The 25,762-nt window shown below is 49.9% G+C and overlaps 2 protein-coding genes across 5 annotated transcripts in view; one reads left to right on the forward strand and one right to left on the reverse strand.

Annotated features, from left to right (window-relative positions):
- On the forward strand, positions 1–10,653 carry matr3l1.1 (matrin 3-like 1.1). Of its 3 annotated transcripts, none has more exons than XM_015000812.2 (19): positions 1–176; positions 2,697–3,572; positions 3,700–3,761; positions 4,617–4,655; positions 5,890–5,966; positions 6,039–6,070; positions 6,170–6,292; positions 6,404–6,529; positions 7,245–7,361; positions 7,456–7,580; positions 7,653–7,912; positions 8,097–8,199; positions 8,277–8,392; positions 8,462–8,559; positions 8,981–9,047; positions 9,114–9,661; positions 10,147–10,198; positions 10,299–10,420; positions 10,494–10,653. In XM_015000812.2, exons 2-19 carry the CDS (start codon positions 2,706–2,708, stop codon positions 10,524–10,526), a joined length of 2,967 nt encoding a protein of 988 aa, XP_014856298.2. In that variant the 5' UTR covers positions 1–176; positions 2,697–2,705; the 3' UTR covers positions 10,527–10,653. The 3 variants fall into 3 exon arrangements, with proteins under 3 accessions (XP_014856298.2, XP_014856314.2, XP_014856306.2); XM_015000828.2 differs by having other exon boundaries at positions 6,042–6,070; XM_015000820.2 differs by lacking the exon at positions 1–176 and adding an exon at positions 1,186–2,585.
- Positions 10,635–25,762, reverse strand: part of matr3l1.2 (matrin 3-like 1.2) — a 24,818-nt gene continuing 9,690 nt past the window's right edge. For both annotated transcript variants that reach the window (XM_088009321.1, XM_088009320.1), the window contains exons 10-22: positions 25,618–25,742; positions 25,275–25,551; positions 19,400–19,516; positions 19,241–19,331; positions 19,140–19,156; positions 18,929–19,051; positions 16,541–16,669; positions 15,856–15,984; positions 15,654–15,784; positions 14,793–15,069; positions 13,452–13,554; positions 13,264–13,379; positions 10,635–10,848 (exon numbers count right to left, since the gene is read on the reverse strand). In XM_088009321.1, coding sequence (XP_087865447.1) covers positions 10,786–10,848; positions 13,264–13,379; positions 13,452–13,554; positions 14,793–15,069; positions 15,654–15,784; positions 15,856–15,984; positions 16,541–16,669; positions 18,929–19,051; positions 19,140–19,156; positions 19,241–19,331; positions 19,400–19,516; positions 25,275–25,551; positions 25,618–25,742 — 1,698 coding nt within the window. In that variant the 3' untranslated portion in view covers positions 10,635–10,785. The remainder of the gene's footprint in view (positions 10,849–13,263; positions 13,380–13,451; positions 13,555–14,792; positions 15,070–15,653; positions 15,785–15,855; positions 15,985–16,540; positions 16,670–18,928; positions 19,052–19,139; positions 19,157–19,240; positions 19,332–19,399; positions 19,517–25,274; positions 25,552–25,617; positions 25,743–25,762) is intronic.

The following is a 25,762-nucleotide window of genomic DNA, read 5'->3' on the forward strand; positions in this document are numbered from 1 at the left end:
TTTATAACTGTCCATTAACCGTCATTAGAAGAAGATGCTGTGCTAACAACGTCTCCCAGTCGGCTCGTCTGTTCTTCGGATTTTTCCGTTGTTAACTAATATTTTTGTATTAAAGTGAGAGTTTTACTGACAAATAGGTCGGTGTTCCATCTGAAAGTGTCTCCAGTTTATCTGAGGTGAGTTTGTGGATAATTCCTTCCGCTGTTAGCTATGGAGCTAACCTCTGTTGCTAGAAGCTAACTGGTTGAAAGTGACAGATAAACACTAAACTTAGGATTCTGAACTGGTTCTGTTCCGTATCTTTACCCGCTTCTGTCTGATATTTGACAGAAATAATCATCTTAAAGCTTTAGGCAGACAGCGTTAAGGCTAAATGGCTCCGGTTCGGTTGGACATGGCTCGGTTCAAGCTAACCTGAAGAGAGAAAAATGAGAATTTTAGTGAAATCAGAGTTTATGGTTCTGCTCAAGTTCCCTGAGTTCCCCTATAGAACTGTATTTGGACCAGTACAGTTCTATATGGTTAGGGTTAAATGTCGGTTTTCATTTAATTTTCAGAAACATTTTTATATAAAAAGTAGACATTTTTATGGAATTAGATGAGGGTAACTGGGGCTTTTTCTGAGGATTTCTGGTTCTTATCAGCTGAAGCTCCCAGTTTTTCCTCAAAATGAATTTCGAGGAAAAAAGTAAGAATTCATTTTTCAATTCTCTTAATTTTTTTTGCTCATTTTGTAAAACAATTATTTTAAAATATATTTTCAGCTGAATACTGTGATTTAAAAAAAAATAATTTCAATAATTTTTTTGGACAATTTAAGTTTCAATTCACCAAAAATGTAAACATATTTAAAAAATTTACATATAAAACATATTTTGTGGAATTTCAAATTTATAATTTAAGTGATTACATTATATCAGGTTTATAAACATACAGTTATACAGAAATATGAATGTTTTTAAATGCTTGATTTTAGGATTAGTAACATCCCTGCCAGCATGCCTAGGTGGGCCCCATGTGGGGAAAAGGAGGGCAGACCATATGGGTCCCATATGGGTTTGTCCGCGGGTTCCACCATGGCCCCACATGGGTTTGCCCATGTAGGGCCAGAGCCCACATGGGCCCTACATGGGCCCTCTATATGGTGGCCCACATGGGTTTGTCCATTTATGGCCCATTTAGGGCCCATGTAGGGCCCATGTGGGCTGTGGCCCTACATGGGCAAACCCATGTGGGGCCATCGTGGAACCCGCGGACAAACCCATATGGGACCCATATATCAGCCCTCCTTTCCCCCACATGGGTCCCACCAAGGCACATTGGCAAGGATTTGGCACATGGTGCCTCTAGTGTCCTGCAGGGAAGGGGAAACATTTATTTTGTATTCCCTTTCAATAAATTAACAAATACAACCTGGTCTGTACTGTATGTCCATTTAAAATTTTATATATATCCACATTTAAAGATCCTCAAAACGGATTGAAAATGGATTTATTCAGTGCATGTTTATGTCTGTTTGTGTAAAGTTGAGATGAATGTCATGAAAACCATTCAGACCAACACATAAAGACGCAATCATAACAGTCAGATGATTTTATTACCCCGTGGTAATAAGTCAGAAATAGTCCAAATAGTTTGCAAGTACTTTTCATTTAGTTTCTTCTAACTGGAAGTCTCTGTTTTTATCTTAGACGGGATGGAAAACCTTTGGCCTGTTTGGCTTGTGATGCATTTCTGTCCTAAAGATATAAACCTTCAGATGTCACAACCAGGAGAAACCTTATGGGAGACTTTCAGTGTTCAGTTATGCCACATGAACCGACCAGTTAGTGAGGGAACGCAGTTGAAAGTTTCTTCATTTCTGGGCATTTAATAAAAACTCCTCAGGCTGTTAAATGATTCTGGTTCAGCAGCGGAGCTTTCATCATGTGGTCGGGAATATTCAAACTTCACAACCAATACCATCTTGGGAGACTTTTCTGGACTTCCATATAAATACTAAAGCTCTGAAGTGTTCAGGAAATGTGTCGTTCAGCCATCTTTGTTTCTGGGGACAGAAGGAAGCATTGCTGCTGTTTGAAGAAGACTGGGCTGAAGATCTTCCGCTTTAGCTCCAGCTCTTCCCTTTGTCCTTGAAAAAACACGTCTAGCTGTTTCTGGGACTGAAGACGGGCTTGTTGTCTTACGCTGAGGTTCTGGATTGGTAAACAGACCGAACAACAGAGTCGCCGGTTCAGTGGGCAGCGTGGGGTAAAGTGCTTTGCCCCGGGACACATCGACATGTGACAGGAAGCTGGAATCGAACCCACAACTTTCTGATTACAAGATGGCTACCCACTGGAGCCACAGAACCCGAACTGAGGCGGTTCTGGAGGTAAGACTGACTTTGGGTCGTCAGGCTGCGAAGAACTGGACCAGGACCGAAGCTTGGTTGGTCCTCTGATGCTTCATCAGATCTTGGCCACGCTGTGCCTCCCTCCCTTCCCAGAATGCACCTGTGATGGGAGGAGCTTCCTGCTGTCAGCGTTCAGGTTTTCCTTCCTGTGTTTCAGGAGGAGCAGGAAGTGTTTTGGTTCTGTCTGCAGGTAAAGGTAGAGGGCCTGTCTGGACCGCCCCCCCCCCCGTGTTGTCTCTCTCAGCTCGCTCGCCCCCAGCTTCACTGTCTCTCTCTGTCTCCTGACCTGGTCTCTCCACAGGCGCCCGCCATGTTCCCGTTCCGTCAGCCGTCTGACTCGGACCTGCGGCCCGACCCTCGGCGCTACGGCTCTGGAGCGGAGCGGGACTTTTTCTGCCCCCCGCAGGAGTCTTTGTTGCCGGGCCCCGCCCCCCAGGACGGCGTCCTGAGCCTGCTGAGCAGCTGCGGCCTGGAGCCGGAGGACCTGTCGGTGCTGGCCAAGCTTCCTGAGGACATCCTGACCGTCGAGTCTCTTCCTCAGATCCTCAAGCAGATCAAAGGCCAGAAAGCTCCGCCCCCCGGCTGCCCCCCCCGGCCGGAGGAGCCGTTCCACCTGGGGACCACCAAGCCTTTACCTGCCAGGCCGCCCTCTCCGCCGCCCCCCTCCTCCTCATTCAAGGCCTTTAGCCCCGCCCCCAGGGACTGGGAGCGGCTCCGCCGCCAGCCGGTCCAGTACCCGCTGCACCTGCTCTCCTCCGAGCCCCGGCCGGACCGCTGGCCGGGCCAGCAGGCTTCTGGGTCGGGCAGGTCCCCCCCGCCACCATCCTCTTCGTCCACCAGACGGGCCGTGGACCAGGACCTCAGGCCACGCCCCCCCGTCTACGGTAAGGACGGTTCCTCTTTCGGTGGGTCAGCGGGCAGAACCCGTCCTTCCCGTTTCTCCGGATCAGGCGATTTCAGGACGGCTCCTCCTCTTGATGAGCGCCGCCGCGACTCCAGGCCGTCCTTCAGCAGCCACGTCCTGAACCGGGCCCGCCACCCGGCACCAAACCGGGCCCGTGACCCGGCCTCCGGCGCCATGCCCTCTAAGAAACAAGCTCTGGACTTCCACGGAACGTCGCCACCGGCGTTCCCGTACTCGTGCTCGCTGTGTGACATCGCCGTTCTGTCAGAGAAGGTAAGTTCACCTGTCTTCCTGCAGGCCAGGACAGCAGGTGAGTGGGGCGGCGGGGGCACTGGAGGGTCATGGGAAGAGACGGGGCAACTGAGATGGCCGGTGACCTCACTTCCTGTTTGTGTTTCAGGTTTGGATTCAGCATGTCAACACGACTGGACACGCAGACGGGCAGCTCAACCTGCTGCAGCGGTGAGGAACACACACCTGGTCTCACACACCTGGTCTCACACACGCACCTGGTCACACACGCACCTGGTCACACACACACCTGGTCACACACACACCTGGTCTCTCACACACCTGGTCTCTCACACACCTGGTCTCTCACACACCTGGTCTCTCACGCACCTGGTCACACACACACCTGGTCTCTCACACACCTGGTCTCTCACACGCACCTGGTCACACACACACCTGGTCTCTCACGCACCTGGTCTCTCACGCACCTGGTCTCTCACGCACCTGGTCACACACACACCTGGTCTCTCACACACCTGGTCTCTCACACACCTGGTCTCTCACACACCTGGTCTCTCACACACCTGGTCTCACACACACACCTGGTCACACACACACCTGGTCACACACACACCTGGTCTCTCACACACCTGGTCTCTCACACACCTGGTCTCTCACACGCACCTGGTCACACACACGCACCTGGTCACACACACGCACCTGGTCTCACACACGCACCTGGTCTCACACACACACCTGGTCACACACACACCTGGTCTCTCACGCACCTGGTCACACACACACCTGGTCACACACACACACCTGGTCACACACACACCTGGTCTCTCACGCACCTGGTCACACACACACCTGGTCACACACACACACCTGGTCACACACACACCTGGTCTCACACACACACCTGGTCTCACACACACACCTGGTCTCACACACACACCTGGTCACACACACACACCTGGTCTCACACACACACCTGGTCTCACACACACACCTGGTCTCACACACACACCTGGTCTCACACACACACCTGGTCTCACTCTGAAGCCGTCCCTTTGTCTCCTGCAGGTTTCCACGGTGGGACTGTCGCCTGGAAAGCGCTGGAAGGTCAGTGATTTTCATCACATTTATCAGATCCAGATCCATTCTTCTGATCCAGTCCTGAGTTTCCTTGGCAGGGATTCAGTATCTGTTAGTTGGGCTTCTGTGGGCCAGAACAGAACCATGAACATCCACCACCTGGGGTCAGGTGAGGGGGCAGCAGCCCTGGTAGGGAGGCCCAGACCTCCCCCTCCTGGTCCTCCTGACCTCTGACCGCCTGCTGGTGCTGGTCAGAGGCCCCAGGGCAGATGTGGCTACTATACAGTAGCTTGCCAACATCAGCATGTGAATGACTGGATAAGGTGTGAATCATTTTGGGCTACTCTGGCCTTGATAAGGCACTATAGGAGTACAAGCCATCCAGCATTTAACCGGCTCTGCTGGCCGAGCTTCTCTCTCTAAGGAAGAGCCCAGCCACCCTGCAGAGGAAACCCATTTCTGCCGCTTGTATCCGGGATCTCGTTCTTTCGGTCATGACCATAGATGAGGGTGGGAACGAAGATCGACCGGTAAATCGAGAGCTTCGCTTTTTGACTCAGTTCTCTCTTCACCATGACGGACCGGTACAGCGCCCGCTTTACAGCAGATGCTGCCCCAACCCGCCTGTCGATCTCCCGCTCCCCTCTTCCCTCATTCATGAACCCAGAGATACTTAAACTCCTCCACTTGGGGCAGGACCTTTTCCCTGCCCTGGAGAAGGCTCTCTACCCTTTTCCTAGCTGAAGACCCTCGGGTTTGGAGGCTCTGATCCTCATCCCGGCCGCAATAACCCAAAACGGATCCCCTCAACACCTCGGCTGGTCAGAGATTCTGTCCATGAAAGTACTGAACAGAACCTTGGCGGAGTCCAACTCTACGGGAAACGAGCCCGAGTTGCTGCCGTTACGCCGCTAGTGGCGACGGTAGTAGGAGTTTGTCCCGCAGTCGGTGAGGGGTTGATGCTTGATCTGTCCTCTTCTGTTGTGTCCTTGGGGAAGACTGGTTGTGGTCAGAGCGTCCAGCAGGTGGCGCTGGCGCATGGCAGCCTGGGTCAGGCGGCTGTCGCTACGATCCAGTAGCTCACCGTCAGAGGGTGAAGAGCTTTGGCTTCCTCTGTACTTGATAAATGCTTGCAGAGGGTCCACCACCCAGGGTCAGAGGTCAGATTATCTGGATGCATCACAGTGTGATCAGTGTGGGCCTGAAGCTGTACCGGGTCGGGTCGCATCAGAACCTGGTAACTTGATTTCTGTTGCCAAAGGGACGAGAACCAATCAAACCAAAGGAGAGATGGAGCAAATCCCGCCCCGCCGCCCCCCAGACCCAATCCGAACCGAGGTAAGTCCTCCCAGCGGAGATGACTCTGGTTCTGGTCTGTGATGAAGGTTCTGACGGGTCGATTGTGTTCAGCAGATCCACAGACATCCAAGAAGCAGCAGAAGGTGAGAAGGTTCTGCTCAGGTCATCAAGGAGGCTGCCGCTGCAGCTGGGCCTCACTGTGTGTGTGTGTGTGTGTGTGTGTGTGTGTGTGTGTGTGTCAGGCGGCGGATAAAGGGAAGGTGGTGTGTGCCAAGTTCCCTCCTCAGGCTGTGGACGAGGCGTCTCTGAGGAAACTCATCGAGCCGTTTGGAAAAGTCGGAAAAGTCCTCATGTTTCCGTCTCTGGTGCGTCTTCATCTCTCTCTCACACACACACACACACACACACACACACACACACACACACACACCTCCCCCCCACCCCGGTGGGGGCCTAACCACCTCTGTGCCCCTCAGGCCTTCGTGGAGATGGGCTCCTCCGATCAGGCCAAGGACCTGGTGAAGTTCTACAGCAGTTCTGACCCAGAAGCCAGGAAGGTGAAAGTGGAGTTCAACATCTCCAACGCCTTCAGCTTCCTGCAGGTACAACACCTGAGAACACACACCTGGACCGACCGGGTTGTGAGCCAGAGTTAAACGGAACCGAGCTGGAGGCGGTGAACTTAACAGATTCATCTCGGTTTCCATGCAAACGGATCTGGGATCTTATTATTGTGTAAAAGCTAATGTTAGCATTAACAACAATTAGCATGCCATGTAAATTTGATGTTAAAGCTAAAACTTAACGGAGGAAGTTAATGTTGGTCAACATGCTACTGAGTGTTAGCTCATTTTAGCTGTAGCATGACTGTTTGCGTAATGAGTGGATTATGTTCATCCCAACATAATAGCTAAACATTAGCATTTAAGCTAATTTTAGCCTAGATGGAGTAAGTCAGTGACAGGTAACATTGCTACATTTTAGTTCATTTTAACCTTAAAGCTAAAACGAACACATTTGATGGCTTTGGCTAATGTTAATAAGCACACTACTGCTAGCCCACATGCTAACATTAGTGCTTTGGCTAGCTTTAGCTCCTTAGCTTATTATAGCATATACACTGCTGCTAGCACGCTAGGTGGAGCAACTTAACTTTAACTGGTAGTTAGCAACCAATAACCTTTAGCATGTTAGCTGAAGGTTAGATGGCTCAGAGTTCCTCGGTTCTGGAACCAGAACCTCCTGGTGGACTGGGAGGAGCCGTAGAGGTCTGAGCGGTTTGGGCCAGCTGGTTCTGATGGTTCTGTGTCTCGTCAGAGTTCCCAGGTGGTGAGCTTCACTCCGGCGCCGAGCGGCGAGGACGGCCGGACTGATCTGCTCAGCATCGCCAAGCGCTTCGGGGAGCCGCTCTACACGCTCTTCCTGCCCTCCAAGGTGAGTTCTGGCCCACCGGGTCTGGGTTCTGAAGAACCTTTCTGTCCAGACCGGCGGCAGGGCCCGGTTCTGACGGGTTCTGGTTCTGATCCAGGCCTTCGTGGAGATGAAGCTGTCGGCTGAGGCCCAGAAGCTGGTGGACTACTACTCGGCCAGCGCGCTGCGGATCAACGGCGCCACCATCCAGGTGGCCTTCTCCTCAGAGTACCGGACCCTGCTGTGAGTAGAACCCGCCCACGGCCGGTTCTGGTACCGGCTCGCCCTCGCCGACCCTCTGGTTCTGCTCCACAGTCGGGTTCCGTCGGCCCAGAAGTACGAAGACGAGCCGGCCAAGACCAAGGAGCCCAACAGAACCCGACGGGCAAGGACCCGGTCCAGGTCCAGAGACCGGTCCGGGGGAGGGCGGCAGAGACGGAGCGGTTCTGGAGACAGGAAGAGACCAGAGATCAGAACCAGAACCCGGTCCAGGTCCAGAGAACGGCACGGAACCAGTTCCCCTGGGCAGAACCAGAACCAGATGGAGGGGAAACCCAAAGAACCACAGAACCCAGGTAAGCAACCAGAACCAGCAACGCCCCAGCCTTCATCCTGGTTACCGTAGCAACCAGGGTGGCCCAAACATCCCATAATAGAGGATAGAACCAATCAGAACCTCTCCTTCAGGATCAGGTTCTGATCGGTTCTAGTCCTTCGGTCCGGTCCAGTCGGAGCGTCATGCTGCGTCTCTCTGCCCAGAGTCCAGATCGGCTGCTGAACCTCAGAGGGATGAAGGTGGTGATGATGATGAAGTCCATCCAGTGGCTGAGGAAGAGGAGGACCAGCTGGGTGATGAAGATCAGTGAGTCGGGTCCGATCGGCAGCAGAACTCTGCCGCACCGCCGAGCGTCTCCTGACCCAAAGTCCTGCCGTCTGCAGGTCTGACAGCGACATCGAGGGCATGGAGGTCATCGCCGAGGACGGACAGAACCTGGACGATGAGGAGGAGGAGGAGGACGACGACGAAGAGCAGAAACCAGAACCACCTGGAGCAGGTCGGACCTGGACCACTGGAGGGAAAGTTCTCTGGAGGGAAAAACTGAGATCAGGAAATGATTTTCCAGATGGAGGAGAGCTGGAGAAGACCGGAGCTGAGGAAGAGGAGGAGATGATGAAGGAGGAGGAAGAGGAGCAGCAGAAACCTGCGACCGAGGAAGAAGAGGTAAAACACCTGCTGGTTCTGGTTCTGTTGGGCCAGAATCATATGTGGGGTTCCCCAAGGCTCAATCCAGGGATCCCTCCAGTTCAACAGATCAGTTACCGTGGCAACGCAGTTCAGCTCTACATCACGTCACCAGGTGACATCTAGAGCTCTACATCTGGCTGTAAACCAGAGGATGACCTCTGACCTCTGACCCTCCACATTGGACCTTCTAATGTCTCGGATCAGAAACTCGTCCAGGTGTTTCTCTGGTGGTATTGATTATTGATCAATGACTGGAACGTTGATCATTATGGTCTGGATTCCAGCATTTCTCTCTGATGTTTTTATGTTGGAACCGAATCGTTGCTGAACTCGACCCGTTTAGCTGGTTCTGGTTCTGGTTCCGACCCAGCTTGATGTTCTCCTCCTTCCCAAACAGGAAGTAGAATTCCCGGTGGATCTGGAGAGCTGCATCACTCTGGATGAGGTGAAGACGGACGATGAAGGTAAGCAGAACCTTCAGGACGACCCGGTTCTGTTCGGGCTCCTGACGATGTTCTGGTCCGTTCCAGATGAAGCTCCGCCAGCTGACGGTTGCTGCGAGGAGGATGGGAAGCCGGGTTCTCCAGAACCTGGTCCGGAGCCGACTGGACTGACTCCAGACGATGAAGGTTCTGGTTCCGACTCCAGAACCCAGGAGGAACCAGAACCTTCAGAACCGACGAGGTCCACTGAGACTCTGGAGCAAGAACCAGACAGAACCGGTCTGGAGCCGGAGAGCCAGACCCGATTGCAGAAGGTTCTGGAGACCCAGCGGGTCAAGACACCTCGGATGAAGACCCGGTCCAGGAAGTCATCTGGAGACGATGGTACCAGAACCGGTTCCGACGAGGAACTCAATCAACCAAAGACCGCCTCCAGAACTGCTCCAGAACCCGGTCCTGAAAAACGAAAAGCAACTCCTGAGAACAACGGCATTCCTCTGAAGACGCTCAGGACAAAGAACGGACCAGAACCGGGTCAGAACCAGGACACAGCGGAACCAGAGGCTGACGAAGAGGAAAAGCAGCAAATAAAGACAGACGAGCAGAACCCAGCAGAACCAGAACCACTTGAACAGGTAGGACTGCCGAGCAGGTCTGGTCTCTGACCCGTCCTCAGGGTTCTGTTCGGGTCCTTCTGCATCCAGTTTCTGGTCGAAACCGGACCTGCGGTTCCTGACCCGGGTCGGGTCCTGAAGCCAAGCTGTGCTGCTCTGATGACCCGGTCTGGATTGGACCGGGTCATCAGAGCCGAGGAAACCCAACCGGATCAGTTTGGAGATTCATTTATTTCACTTTGCTCACATCAGAGTCACATGATGGACAGGAAGTCCTGCTGGCGAGGACAGGAAGTCCTGCTGGCGAGGACAGGAAGTCCTGCGTTTAGTGACTGAACTAACTGATTTTAATCCTTAACGCAGCTGGTGAGAAAAACTATGACAGGAAGTGACACGTTTAGATGTTTCACTCAATGCGGTCAAATTGTTTTCAGATCAGGGATCAATATTTTAGTCCTGCTGATTATTAGAACGTTGGACCAATCGGTGACCTCCTCTGTTTCCAGGAGTCTGCAGCGCCACCAGCAGAGGGCGCCACTGAGCCACAGAAACCTGTCGGTAAGAGTCGCACCTGAACGTCCAATCATTTGGGTCGCACCGATCAGAACCCTGACGCCACGGTGCGTTCACTGAGCCCTCGGCGTTCTGTGCGTTTCAGGAGCAGAGTTCGTTCGTCCCGTCGTCGGTTACTTCTGCAACCTGTGTCAGCTGATCTTCATCGATGAAGATGAAGCCAAGCTGCAGCACTGCGCCACGCCGGCCCACTACAGGAAGTACCAGGTCGCCATGGAAACCACCAGCGCAATTAGCGGTTCGGTTTGCAGCATGCTAACATGTCCTCCGTTTGTTTCAGGAGAAAACTGGCAAAGATCCGTGGATGAGCTGAGTTACGGGTCAGAACCGTCTGGGTCAGAACCGTCTGGGTCAGAACCGTCTGGGTCAGAACCGTTCGCTTCCTGCTGCTGTAAATGTTCTAAGTTTGAAATAAAGCAAGTTTGATTCTGAGGAACCAATTTATTGTGTAAAATGTTCTGAACAGCAGATCCACATCCAGACTGGTCCCGACCCGGTTCGTTCTGACGGGTCGGGTCGACAAACATCTAAAACATAAAAACAAAAAAACTGAAACTCTTCTTCAGGTGTTTTCAGGCCACCGTCTTCTTCAGCTTCTTCTTCTGTGCTTTGGCCCGTTCCTTCTCCAGGTGTTTCTGGATGAACAGAGAAACAACCACAGGTCACGTTCACAGAACCACCCTGACCCGGTTCTGGTAGGACGGGACCAGAACCGGGAGGAGTGACAGGTTCAGCACTTACAGACAAAAACATGAACTATTCTGAGCTGAAACGTCAGAAGTAATTAGAGCTAGCATCTGGAAACAAGAACTGATGAAACAGGAAGTGGCCCTTCAAAATAAGACAAGTTAATTTTGAAGTTTAATGTTGCCTTTTAACACGGACAGCGTCCTGATTCAGCCCTGTGACTAGTGAAGGATTCTGGGTAATGAAGGCAGCTAAGCGAGTTTCTTCTTCTGCTTCGTCAGTTAAGCTTATTCAATTATTTTAGATTGAATAACATTTTCTTGGAGAAAGTACATTTTTAAAACCCTCGAATGCTAATGCAGAACATTGCGCCTCAATCTCCTGATGGGATCCATAATCCAACCAGGTGTTAAAGAAAGTTTACCTCAAATGCTGCAGTTGAACAGACAAATGTTAATACCACAGCTGAAGAAATGCAGATACCCACTGGCCAAATGTCAGGAGATTTAGAATATTGCAACATGACAAACTGTCCGGTAGTGAAAGATAAAATATCACATCTTACTGGAGTCTCTACATTTCACTGAGTTTATATTTGTCAAGTTGAAGCACTGGATCCGATCTGGGCTCGGTTTGATTCACTCAACGTGGCAGCGTGGGAATCTGCAGGTCCTGCAACTCATCGTTCTCCAGGATCTGTTTGTTACCGTGGCAACTGGAAGAAGATCCCACTTGGGGCTGAAGGTGATGATGTGCAGCTTGTTTTCAGTTTTTGCTCCACACATTTTGTCACATTTCATTTGAAGAAAACATTTTGAAGGTTGTAAAACTGAAGATGAAAAAAATCTTCACCAGAAAGAAATCCTACATGACGGGAAGTTTCAAATAAAAAGTTAATTTGTATCAATAAGCAAGAAAATTCATGATATCACCATATATGCACAATGTGACATGAATGCGTCACAATTCAGAGCTGTGCCAGTGGGTGGCGCTACTAAAAACACCTTTAGATATGCATCACATATGATTCATCTGGTACAATACAGAACTCCCATCATTTTAATAAAAGTAGATCTCGGTTCCTAGGGTTGAACTGGGCCACCTGTGTGGGCGGGGCCAGCTCAGCCTAGGCCACCTGTGTGGGCGGGGCCAGCTGACTGGGAACGAGAACACAACCTGTTGAATGTGACAGGGAGCCAATCAGAAAGCGCGGTGACGTCAGAACAGAGGGGAATCCCAAACAGCTGACATGTCGCGCAACTGAGAGTCCGGTGGATATCGGAGATGATATGTGGAAATGTTTATTATTATATGTAAAGGTCATTACTATCTATGTTTATGTTCATTCAGTTAAAAATGTTAACTATGAAAACACAGTCACCTCCAAATCATAGTGCAGCAGATAGAGCGGCTGCTCCCGCTGTCTTTTATCCACCTCTTTTTCTTTTTGTTTCTTTTATCTTTTAAAATGACTCCACAAACTGTCACTATTGAACTACATCGTCATCCATGTTTGGTTATTCTAAATTCCCTTATGCTATGTTGGGGGTTTTACTGGATTATCCTCTGGAATCGGGATGTTTGTGACTGGAATCAGTTCGTGTTGCTCCTGCCTTGAGGCTGAACACGAACCGATCGAACCTGTTTTACTTTTATCAGCTCTGTGGTCACAGAGGTTTGGAGAATCGGCCGACATCCTTAAATCTTGCCGTCTAAACCAGACTTAAGACTCACAGCTCTACTCATCTCCTCTCGACCAAACGCTCTGACTCTGGTCGCTATGGTAACGTTTACATATCCCTTCAAAATAAGATACAGATGCGCCACAAAAACTAACATTTTACTTTCGTGAACATTTTAACTCACGATAAAGACTAACGGGAACCCTGAGCTTGTTTCTCTGCAACCAGACGGTCCATCAGGGAGTGATGGAGACAATGAGACCCGAAGTGTTGCTTATATCCACAGCCTGCTTGGTCTCTACGTGGTGAAGCAGTTTGAAGCTTCATTGCCTCATTAGCAGCCGGTCGCCGCTTGTTACTCAGAGCGGCTTGTAATGTTTGACTCACCTACCGGTCCGGGATAAATCCATCCTCCTGTCTCTTCTCTGGGCCTTTTCCCCTTTGCAAAGAAACTTTCCAAAGACATCTGATCTGTTTCTCACTCATTTTGCTGCTTGTGGGCTCAGTGTTGGCGAGAGAATCCGGTTAAAGGATTTTCAAAATAAAAGATCCTCCAGACTCAAATAATACATAAAACGGAAATATTTAATTATTTCTTGCGCGGCCCGGTACCAATTGGTCCACGGACCGGGGGTTGGGAACCACTGATCTAGGCTACCTGTGTGGGCGGGGCCAGCTCACCTGCAGCTTGTCGTAGTGCGCCTGGCTGCTGCAGTGCGCCTTCTTGGCTTTTTCCTCATTGGAGTAAAACAGGAAGCAGAGGCGGCAGTAGTATCCCATCTTCACATGCTCCACGCCTGGACAGCCAATCACAGCGCAGCATTCTAACCTCATGTCTGTAACCATGGCAACAACTTCAGGGCACTTACCGACGGGGTTGTTGGGGTCGTAGGGCGGGAGAGCCGCCACGCTGGGCTCAGCAGGGGGCGGGGCCTCTGTCTGTCCGTTCTGATTGGTCGACATCTCCATGTCCTGCAGAACAAAGTGAAGCTGGTGAAACGGGTCGGAGGTTTTGGTCGGTTCCAGATGATCCAAAGCTTCAGTAAAACCCGGGTCCAGAAGACTGATTTGGACCTGGGTTCTGGAGAAACCTTTCCCCAGAGCTCCAGTAAAACAGCTTCTAATTGGTCCATTCAGGCTGACCCATGAGATCAGAACCACTTTGGTCCAGAATGGGCGCGCAGGAGTCTCTATGGAGACTGCAGACAGTCCTTAAACTGGCCTGGGTTCTTCCAGAACCTAACGGGTCAGAACCAAGGATGCAAGTAGTTTTTGATTAACAATAACTGAGAAGCTGATATTCAACTATCACTTCTGTTTCTACGTCGTCATCCGTGTTTATTCTAAATTCATGTTTGGTGCCGGAGGTTTAACGGGATTTTCCTGTGGAAATGTTCCTGAGTGGAATCGGTTCCTGTGGCGTGTGGATCGGCACACCGACCCATCCAACCTGCTGCACTTTTATCGGCTCTGTGGTCTCAGAGATCTGGAAAATCGTGCCGTATGGACCAGACTCATAAGCTCCTCTCCTCTCTGACTCTGGTTGCTATGGTAACGTTTACACCTTCAAAATAAGATGCGCCACAAAAACAAACATTTTAACTCCTGATAAAGACAAATCAGTGGGAGCCCTGAGCCGTTTCTCTGCTAGGAGACGGCGACACGCCAAGTGCTGCTCATGGCGGGAAGCAGGTGGATGTGGGAACCACCGAGCGACCGGGATGATCCATCCTCCCTCTCAGGGCCTTTTCCCTTCTGCTCGGTCCCAGATGATCCGAACATCTCTGATCTGCTTCTTGCTCATTTTGCTGCTTGTGGCTGAATGTTGGCAAACAATCCGGTTAAAGGATTTTCAAAGTAAAAGATCCTCCAGACTCAAATAATACATAAAACAGAAATATTTCATTATTTCTTGTGTGGCCCGTTACCAATTGGTCCATGGACCGGTACCGGTCCACGGCCCGGGGACGACTGCTCTAAGGGACGTCATTTGGTAATCGACAGGACTCGTTCTGATCTAATGAACCGTCGATCGATCATTGATTGTAAGTCCATTAATTGTTTGCATCCCCAGTCAGAACCCGGGTCCGACAGGCTACCGGGTCAGAACCGGCTAGAGAACATCCAGAACCTCAGAAGGACCAACAGAAACGAGACCAGAACACGGATAGCCGGTTCTGGTCTGTTACCGGGTCAGAACCTGGACTCACCTCTGGTTTCGTGTCGTCTGAACTTTCTTTCTCTGCCGAGTCTTTTTTCTCCACTGTGGCACCTTCAGTGATGTCACAGCTTGGCCCCGCCTCCTGCTCCTCCTCCTCTTCCTCCTCCGTCTCCCCGGCCTTGGCCTCCGTCTCCTCCTCTTCCTCCTCCTCTTCCTCACGGTCCTCCTCTTCCTCCTGTTTCTGCTTCTTGGCCGGTGGCTCCTCGGCGCCGCGACCGCTCCGCTCCGGACTCTTGTCCCTCTTGGACGGCGCCGGGTACTGATGGCTGGAAGAGACGAGCTGTTGTGACTCGGGCCCCCGGACCCCCCAGACCCCCAGGACCCCCGGACCCCCAGGACCCCAGACCCCCCAGGACCCCCCCAGACCCCCAGACCCCCAGGACCCCCCAGGACCCCCAGGACCCCCCAGGACCCCCAGGACCCCAGACCCCCCAGGACCCCCAGGACCCCAGACCCCCCAGGACCCCCCCAGACCCCCCAGGACCCCCCCAGACCCCCCAGGACCCCCAGGACCCCCAGACCCCCAGGACCCCCCAGGACCCCAGACCCCCCAGGACCCCCGGACCCCCAGGACCCCCAGACCCCCAGGACCCCCCAGGACCCCAGACCCCCCAGGACCCCCAGACCCCCAGGACCCCCAGACCCCCAGGACCCCCCAGGACCCCAGACCCCCCAGGACCCCCAGGACCCCAGACCCCCCAGGACCCCCCCAGACCCCCCAGGACCCCCAGACCCCCAGGACCCCCAGACCCCCAGGACCCCCCAGGACCCCAGACCCCCCAGGACCCCCCAGGACCCCCAGACCCCCAGGACCCCCCAGGACCCCAGACCCCCAGGACCCCCCTCTCACCCGTGCTTCAGCTGCTTGTACTTGCGGCTCACGTAGACGGTCAGCCGCTTGCCGTGGAACTTGAGCTGCTTCCCTTTGCAGGCTTCAGCCATTTTCTCTGCAGCTTCAGGTTTCTCCATCTCTATGAAACACTGCAGGCAGAACCACATTGGGTCAGATCGCCGGGCCGGAACCGGGACCGGGACCAGGACCAGGCCGGTACCTCTCTCTTGAGCCGGTGCAGGAAGTACTTCCGGATCTTTCCGTACGGCTCGGCCAGCGCCAGGATCTCCTCATCGGCGAAGCGGATGTTGGGAATCTGGCCGATGTAGACGACTCTGCCGGATCCGCACTGAGAGGGAGGAAGATCACCGTCATCATCACCATCATCAGGTTCTACGGCAGAGACTCGGTCGGATCCAAGCCGGTCCGATGTGGCGGCTCCTCTGTCTCGTTTTAATCATCTTTGGTGTGTAACCATAGCAACAGCAGACAATAACAATCTTTATTGTCATTATAGAACCATGCAATAAGTTACATGGATGATAACGAAATTGGTGAAAAAAAAAAAAAAAAAAGGTAAAACACGACGTTTTTGTCTCAGGGATGAAGGCGTCTGGAAAACCTCAGCATCCTCACTGCACTGACCCAGTCTCTGGTCAGAGGTGGATTCTGATACGCTGCAACACAGACCAACCCAGCAGGGCAGCTGTAGAGGCTCCGCCCCCTGGAGAACAGAACCTCACATATCAAGTTTTATTGAAATGTCAAGTTTCATCTAAAATGACAAACAGAGACCTGATGGAAACACCCAGAAGCAACTTTAACATGCAGAGGGGCCAGGAAACCACAGAAGAAGAGCTGGAGGACTGACCAGGAAACCACAGAAGAAGAGCTGGAGGACTGACCTGGATGGTGGGGTAGCTCATAGAGTGAGTGATCCTGACAGGCCGGCCGCAAACCGTCGCCGTCACGTTGCCGTTGTAGAACTTAGCCATGTTGACGGCTTCTGCCTCCGTCTCAAACTGGATGTAGGCCTGAGGAAGAGGAGGAGGAGGAGGAGCAGAACCATTTAAAGTTGCTGACTGTCGTCTCCTTCAGGCGTTTAAACATCTGATTTTTTTGTGGAGTGCTGCTGCCACCTACTGCAGCTTTAGGGAACTGCTGTGGTTTTACTCAGCAGGGGGTTAGCTAGCAGTGGCTAACAGACATTTCCATCATGGCTGCTGCGTTCTGTAAGAAACAGTTTATAGGTCAGAATGAGCCTTTATGTGTTTACATGTGTCAGAAAAACTAAATTTTGCCAAATTAATTGCTGAATTAGTTTTGGACAAACCTGAATACTGTGGGAGCTTTGAATGTTATGCAATAAGCTAACTAGCATGAGCTAAGCTTATGTTAGGCCAGAGGTTCCCAAACTATTTCTGCCACCCACGCCATGGATTACAAATGGCTGTCTGGTTGAACTATGTGTGTGAGTGAAGGGGGGGTGGATTCTCAGAGACTCCCTGATATACTCAGCCCGGCTCCAGACGAACAAGGGGGGGGGGATCGACTTTTTGGGGCCAAAATGAATATAATGACAATAAAGATTAGCCTACAGGCTAATTGTTAAGCTTAAGGTTCTGTATTGATATTAGCTAGTCATCTTTTAGCTAACATTAGCTAGTCATCTTTTAGCTAACATTAGCTAGTCATCTTTTAGCTAACATTAGCTAGTCATCTTTTAGCTAACATTAGCTAGTCATCTTTTAGCTAACATTAGCTAGTCATCTTTTAGCTAACATTAGCTAGTCATCTTTTAGCTAACATTAGCTAGTCATCTTTTAGCTAACATTAGCTAGTCATCTTTTAGCTAACATTACCTGCATCCAGCAGCTTTACTCAACTCAGTCGGTTAGTTTGGAGGGAAAAACTGTGAAAAGTTCTTTGCGTTTTGCTGGTTTGCTGCCGTGATTCTAACACAAACCTACGTAGCTCCGCCCAGCAGCAGCAGGTCTCCTTCACAGGTGGAAACCCAGCGCGAGCGTCGTAGCGCTCATGTTGCGTTTAAAGGCGGCTCGGAAAAACAGGTTACAACATGTTAACAACGGACTAAACAGTTTTAACTGCTGATAAAAGTGACAGAGGACACAGATATGGGAAGTGAGGAAGGCCCTATACTAGGGGAGCCCAAGTCCAGTCCTCACTACCATCCTGCAACTTTCAGATGCATCCCTGCTTCAACACACCTGAATCAAATGACTGGCTCGTTATCAGGCCTCTGTAGAGCTGATCCCGGTCTGTTGGAGTAAGGATACTTCTAAAACTTGCAGGATGGTGGCTCTCGAGGACTGGACTTGGCCACCCTGCCCTATAGTATCAAATTTACATAGCAATAACAGAGAGTTGGCCATTGTAAGGTAAAAACCCAGCGCATACAGCGTTCATGTTTCGTTTTTTTTTTCATCCAGACGGCTTCCCGCGCCCCCTCTGCAATGGCACGGCGCTCCCCCTAGGGGGTGCGCCCCACAGTTTGGGAACCTCTGTGTTAGGCCAACATGTTGCATTAGTCGTTTATCCTCAGGTAGTGCTGCTGTTCTGATCATTATGAATGTCAAACTTTTAGCTGCTCATCTGAGTCGTTTACATGAAAATGAAGGAAGAAGAAATGAACCCTGGTGGTTAGCTTCGGCACACGATAAAACCACTACAATTATTTAAAAAGATAAACTGCTGCTTTCATTCCATCACTCAGATTTAATAAATGCCAGAATCCTATAGATTATGCCGTAACGCCGGCGCCATCTGGTGGCACCACCAGGGTAAGTCAAACTGTAAATGACGGGCTGAACGCAGAATCAGAGGCAACGACAGAGGCCCCAGCGGTGTGACTGTTCTGCTCTGTCGGCTTTAGATGCATCAACAATAAACTATAAACATGTTTTTGGAGCTAATCTGCTCCTGCAGTGAAAACAAAAACAAGCAACGCTTAGCCTGGCGGGGCACTAGTAAAGCATGGCGGGCTGCCAGGCTTATAATACAGTGGGGAAACCCTGATTAGTTAGTGGTTCTACTGCTAACGAATAGAAACCACAAGAAGGAAGGGAAGCACCAACTAAACCATTTACAGCAGATCAGCTCTTCTTGAAGCTGTGCCGTTTCACACCTTCATCACCGTGGAGACGGCTCATCTATGGTGTCAGAGACGCTTATTCAACACAAACTGCTGCACAGGCTCTGAGCACAGCAGAAAACCCGGAGCGGATTCCGATCCCGGAGCGGAGCCAAACCGGCTGGCGGCTGGGCGACCTTACCTCGGGTCTCAGATCCAGAACCAGATGTTTGACCACCTTCCCGAACGGCTTGGCCAGCGCCAGCATCTCGTTGCGGTAGTTGTAGCCGCGCCTGAAGCCCAGGATGTTGACCACCCTCATGCCCTGGAGGGAAACAGGAAACACTTGACCTCAGACAGGAAGGGGTCGCTGTGGGGTCAAGCTTGGGAGCAAGAGTTCGAACCAGACGTACCCCTTTCCTCGTGTTGTCTGCAGAAAAGAAGGAAAAGAAAAAAAAACAATCAGGTCTAATCTGATTGGCTGCTGAAACCCCTCAGTGACCTGATCACCAACCGATGCCGTCGTCGCCCTCGTCGCCGTCGTCTTCATCCAACTCGTCCAGGGTCACAAAGTCCTCCATGTTCTCTAGGAAGTTCTGGTCAAACTGGAACCACAGGGATCCGGATCAGAACCAGCTGGTCAGACCCAACAGAACCTCCGCACTCGACTCACCTCGTCTCCATCATCTGGTGCTTCAGCACTCTCTTCTTCTTTGGTTTCTGGATCCTCTGCAGGAACTCCAGCCTCTTTCTTAGCCCCACCCTCTGTGATGTCATCATCACTAGAGTCCTGGTCAGAGCAATGATATAATTTAGGCCTGTTGCAAACGAATATTTTAGAAATCAAGTAATCTATCAATTATTCTTACAATTAGTAAAACATTGGTAAATCTTCCATAACAGCAGAGTTACTGTCGCACATCAACATCAGTCCAGTTTTTCACATTTGAGCTTCCCTAACAGTTACTTTTCTGTAGCTTAGAAAATTAACCTGCAACAATAACAGCTCACTTTCTAAGTCAGAGGGGGGCGCCGTGCCATTGCAGGGGGGGCGCGGGAAGCCGTCTGGATGAAAAAAACAAAACATGAACACTGTATGTGCTGGGTTTTTACCTTAGAATGGCCAACTCTCTGTTATTCCTGTCAATTTGATACAGTAGAGGCTTCCACACTTCCCATATCTGTGTCCTCTGTCACTTTTATCAGCAGTTAAAACTGTTTAATCCGTTGTTAACATGTTGTAACCTGTTTTTCCGAGCCGCCTTCACACTAGGGGTTGAACGACTACATATTTTTTAAGGTTGACTACATCGTGATAATAGTTGAGTCGATGTCGACTAGTCGCAGTGATGTCATAGTGACGTAAGCACAAAAACCTTCACAACTACTTGGAGGCTTTATCAGCTATTTTCACGGCAAATATCGACACCTTCTTCCGCTTTTACTAAGACTAGTGTGCAGAATTAAAAGAGCAATAAACAGATCATTCTTCGAGAGCAGCGGAGAAAAGCTCGTTGCACAAAGTCGGGTCTGACTTTTTCTTTTCCTTTTCCAAACACCAGCTGATGCTGATGATCTCTGGATAGTTACTCGTATAGGAGTCAAATTATCACACTGACCACTGGTGCTGTTGGAACATCACGAACCAAACTTATTATGAACAGAGCCCGTTTGGTTACAGTTGAATTCAGCGAAGCCTCCTGCTGCTCCTCCTGCTGCTCCTCCTGCTGCTGCTCCTCCCGATGAACAGCAGGAGGCTCTGCTGATCAGCAGCGGCTCTCTGAACCGACATGCAGACGGCGGCAGACATCGCCTCCATCAGATCCTCAGGATGAAGCTTGGACTTGGTTTCCAGATGTAGTCAAACCATAACTTTATAAGAGCGTAAAGCTGCCAGGCAACACCCCTATTGCGGTAGCCTATGCTGTAATTTACAGTTTGTCTTTGTTAAATTATTTACATTTTTATACAATTTGAGCTTTCTGACGAACTCACCTAGTCCACCTTCTTTCATTTACTTGGAAAAATCTGTTTAGTCATGTGATTGCGACTAGTCGACTGGCCCAGAAAAAAGTCATTGCAGAGAAAAGAATCGACTAGTCGACTAATTGGTGCAACCCCTACTTCAAACGCAACATGAGCGCTAGACGCTCCTGCTGGGTTTCCACCTGTGGGCAGTGAAGGAGACCTGCTGCTGTTCAGGTGAGTTAGAATCATGGCAGCAAAACCCAAAGAACTTTTCACAGTTTTTCCCCTAAACTAACCGACTGCTGAGTAAAGCTGTTGGATGCAGGTAATGTTAGCTAAAAGATGACTAGCTAATATCAATACAGCACCTTAAGCTAGTTAACTAGTAGCCTGTAGGCTACTGGTGTTGTTGTCTGTGTTCAGCTACGTACATTCATTTTGCCCCAAAAAAGTCGATCCCCCCCCATTCTTAGAGACAAGGAGTCTCTAAGAATCCCCCCCCCACCAGCCCCCACACGTTGTTCAACATCTACAGGTCTGTAACGTCATGATGCGCTCCGCCTCCCATTAGTGGCGAATGGGATGAAATTACATTTATTTTCTAGTTTGTCCGTAAATTAAAAATTGAGCTGTAACTTTGCAGGCTAGTGGAGGTGTTGTCAGTCGGCTGCCATGGCAACAGTAGCGCAGTTAGCTTACGACAACAGAGTGAGAAAAACAGAATCTGAGTGGTTTTAATTTGTTTTTCTGTGTTATTTTCTTTGTTCTGGCAGCTAACAGCTACAGTGGCTAACAGCTACAGTGGCTAACAGCTACAGTGGCTAACAGCTACAGTGGCTAACAACTACAGTGGCTAACAGCTACAGTGGCTAACAACTACAGTGGCTAACAACTACAGTGGCTAACAGCTACAGTGGCTAACAGCTACAGTGGCTAACAACTACAGTGGCTAACAGCTACAGTGGCTAACAGCTACAGTGGCTAACAACTACAGTGGCTAACAACTACAGTGGCTAACAGCTACAGTGACTAACAGCTACAGTGGCTAACAGCTACAGTGGCTAACAGCTACAGTGGCTAACAGCTACAGTGGCTAACAGCTACAGTGGCTAACAGCTACAGTGGCTAACAGCTACAGTGGCTAACAACTACAGTGGCTAACAGCTACAGTGGCTAACAACTACAGTGGCTAACAGCTACAGTGGCTAACAACTACAGTGGCTAACAGCTACAGTGGCCGGATAACAGGCGCAATTTCATTCTTCTAATAATGCGATTATTTCTCCTGCTGATGCTGAGATGATCTCCAGGTTTACCTGAACTACTTCAGTTGTCTGAATGGAATGACAGTTCTCATCAAAAACGTCAGAGCTCAGCACACACCATCTCCGTCTCATTGGTGCCATTACTGTGAATGAGCTACAGATATGAATCGGGGTACTATTGGAGACGATAAATAGCCCTCTCATATGCTTCAAACGGTTTTCAAATACGTCTCACGGATCCTGAACGGGAAGCAGTTGTTTGGACTGCTTTTTTCATCAAAACTGACTGGGTGTCTCATGAAGATAGAAATCTTTCTCCACCTCTCTGTCTCACACACACACACACACACACACGTTTGTTTTGCTATCTTTGTGGGGACTTTCCATTGACTTCCATTCATTTCTACTCATTTCTACAGCCTAAACCTGACCTTTACCCTTTTCCTAACCCTAACCATCACATACCTAACCCTAACCAACCAAAACTCAATTCATACCTTAGCCCTAACTCTGACCCCTGACCCAAAAACAGGGTTTCCCCTCGTGGGGACCAGGCTCAGGTCCCCACGAGGAGCGACTGGTCCCCACAACGTAGCATATGTCAGGAAAATCGTCCCCACAAGGTATTACAAACAAACGCACGCGCACGCACACACACACACACACACACACACACACACACACACACACACACACACACACACACACAGACACACACACGACAGTTGGCTGAGGATTAATCACTATTGCAACAGAATACAGAAAAAGGCAGAGCTGCTGGTTTGGACTACAAAGATGGCTGAACTCTCAGTTACTACAGGGAGGGCTGAGCTGGCAGAACTACAAAGATGCTACCTTGGCTACTCTGTCCTAAACTGACAATCACTTTGAACTGTCAAAATAAGAGCAACACATACCCTACAAAATAAAAGGGTATTTTTCACACTGGGTAATTGGTGTTTTGGGAACTATATAACTGCTTTAACCCAACCACTGTTACACATGGGATTAGTGTGGCCTTTTAAAATTAAGCTTACTGAAAGTTTCAAAATAAAAGCCTCTTTAGGCAGTGCAGTAATATTAGCCCTTTCCACAAAATAAGTATTTAACTATTTTGTTTCTCTTTATTTCTTTCTATAGTATTAGCATTTCCCCTAAAATTAGCTTTTTGCTAATTTTCTTACTTATTAGCCATGTTTAGCACACTGAATGGAGAAAGTCAATGTAAGACAACATGCTAGTGACTGACAGCATTTAGGCTAATGTAACAGAGAAAAGCTTGTATGTGTTTATGAGATTTTTGATCAATGCGTTTGTTTGGAGCCACCTAGTGGTGTGATTAGTGACTGCATGCAGCGGTCCGTCAGGCTTCCCCACCAGAATGCTGCCGCTGGTTGAGGTGGGTGTGAGAGAGGCAGCTCTTCACGTCTTTTTTTACTTAGGGTCATATTTTTCTAGTTCAACAATTAACGAGGTACTGTAAGAATGTTTAACATCTACAAATATAATTTGTAAAGTTTTTCTCGTGGTTGGGCTGGAAAGATGTGACCCTATGAGTGGGAGCTGGTGTTCGTGGCTGACCACTCGGTCACGGCGCTGCGTCTTATTTTTCAGCCTGTCGGACCGCTTGGCTGCGGTCAGTCACATTGTGGAGTTTTTATTCTGTATTGTACTGGGTGACCGACAACTAGACAAGAAAAGTTACACTGGTGCCGTGACTCTGTGATTCCTGATCAGCTTGGTGCTGTTCCCCATGTTGCTGTCATCTACCTGCAAGCTACCTCTTCACTTCAAGACACCTGGGCCACAAGGTTAAAGGACTGAAGGCAGAATATTGGCTTCATTGCCAATAAGTGACTGATTTTTATTTGAGTGCGTTTTATTTTCAGTCTTCCATTTTGAAATGGCAGAGAGATTCCAACCAAATGCTGAGAATGTGACCAGTCAACCCTCCTTTGGGAGGGCAGAGGTTTAATGGGTCTCACTTTTCAGACAGGTGTGGCAGTTGGGTCGGATTTCTGTGCCTCACCTGTTACCTGCAAGTAATAGGCCTCAGGGATTAGCTTTCTATCCAGCTGAGACGCCTATAGGGCCGATGTCGTTTGGGGGCCCGAGCCACTCTACATCTACTGGCCATGACTTACACCTATTAAGTGACATGATTTATCAGTTAGGTTCACAGATTGGAGAGTCCATTGCAAAGAAGCTGCGTTCTTCTGGTGTTGCTGGGGAAAAAGAAACCCAAAATGGCTCCTGTTTGAAACAAGATGGTGCCCATATTGAAGACACTTCTGTCTTTGATAGTCTAAAATTCAACATCATTGTAACATCAGAAACAGCACCTCCAATTTTTAGAGGTGAAAACTCTGACAAATATACTGTTACTGAGTGGGTTGAAATGATGAGGTTACCTTAGAAGGCAGAACTAAGATAGTTCCACTCAACAGAGGAGATGATGGGGAGGCTAATGGGCAGAGCCAGAGATGGGGTTAAGGTTGGTCTTAAAAGTGACCCTGGTTTAAATGCTCCATGCTCCCCAGATGTGATTTATAACATGCTGATGCTTCAGTCACAACCCTCCTCCACACTGCCATTCAAAAAGAGGACGCTTTGACTATTGGATTCGGCTCAACAAAGCTGCAGATGTGGCTGAAGAAGGTTTAAAGCGTCACGATATGAGCAGTGAAATTGCTAAAATGTTTGTAAAACACTGCCCTGATGCAGAACTGGCTTCAGGATTTAAGTACAAGCAAATACATGAATGGAGCTCAAAAGACATCCAGGTGAGGCTAGATGAGCAGCAGAGAGAGTCCAGGATCAAACCACCTGCAGCCCCACTGTTCTGCTGTGACACACACACTGAATCCCTGGTGCTGCAAAGATCAAATAATGTTTTGTGCTCTTACAATGTACAACCTGCCTCTGAGGCTCCACCAAATTCACGTTCCCCTGTGATGGTACAGAACCAGCAGCTGGCCGCTACATTAGATCCCCCTTCTCTTACCTCCCTGTCCTGCAACCTGCGAAGCAGCACTGGGTTCAGACCGCCTTGTGTGGTCACCAACATTAGCATTTTGACTAATGTTAGATTATACACTAGTTTTAACATACTGAATGGAGTAAGTTCCTTCTTGTGATTCTCCATATGCTAGTAATATTATATTATCTAAGCATAGCATTGATGCTAAAGCTTAGCATCAGAGTGTGCCTGTCCCAACAGACGGGCACACTTTGCAGGCCCTGTTTAAATTTCTTCAGAAATTTTCTAGTTGACCTTTAACCCCTCCCTGACCGTTAGCATGTTGTCTTCCTCACCTCCTCCTGGTGTCGCTCCTCCTGCTCTTCTTTCTCAGGCTCTGCTCTCTCTGCCTCCTCCTGATCCGAGACTCCTCCTGCTCCCTCCTCTTCTTCGCCTCTCTTCTTTTCTGATGGTTCTTCTTCTTTGCTCTCCGCCACTGCAGATTTCTCCTTGTCATCCTTCTTCTTCTTCTCCTCTCTGCTCCTGGAGGAGGTCTCCCTGGAGGTCCTGGAGGCGTCCGACCGGCTGCTCCTCCGACTCGGAGCATCTTTCTCCTCCTGCCTGTGGCTCACACTGACAGACAGAGTCAGGATGCAGCAGCGCCACCTTCAGGACGGGAGTCTGGCCTGCTTTACTCACTTCAGGGTTTTGTACTTGGTGCAGATGTTGAGGCGGATCAGCCGTCCTTTGATGATGAGCGGGTTCATGCTGTAGTACTTGACCAGCATCTCTGCGTCCTCCACGGTTCCCAGCTGGACGAACGCCTGAAAGCAACGTGGCGGCT

Source organism: Poecilia mexicana, unplaced genomic scaffold, assembly GCF_051168715.1.
Source record: "Poecilia mexicana isolate PSO_F unplaced genomic scaffold, ASM5116871v1 scaffold_10, whole genome shotgun sequence".
Taxonomy (NCBI): Eukaryota; Metazoa; Chordata; class Actinopteri; order Cyprinodontiformes; family Poeciliidae; genus Poecilia; species Poecilia mexicana.

Excerpts from the sequence above, each read along its gene's own strand:
- matr3l1.1 (XM_015000812.2), top strand. The coding sequence starts at position 2,706 with ATGTTCCCGTTCCGTCAGCCGTCTGACTCGGACCTGCGGCCCGACCCT. Across the intron at positions 6,530-7,244 it reads ACGCCTTCAGCTTCCTGCAG|AGTTCCCAGGTGGTGAGCTT; the intron begins GTACAACACCTG and ends GTGTCTCGTCAG. Across the intron at positions 8,560-8,980 it reads CTGCGACCGAGGAAGAAGAG|GAAGTAGAATTCCCGGTGGA; the intron begins GTAAAACACCTG and ends CTTCCCAAACAG.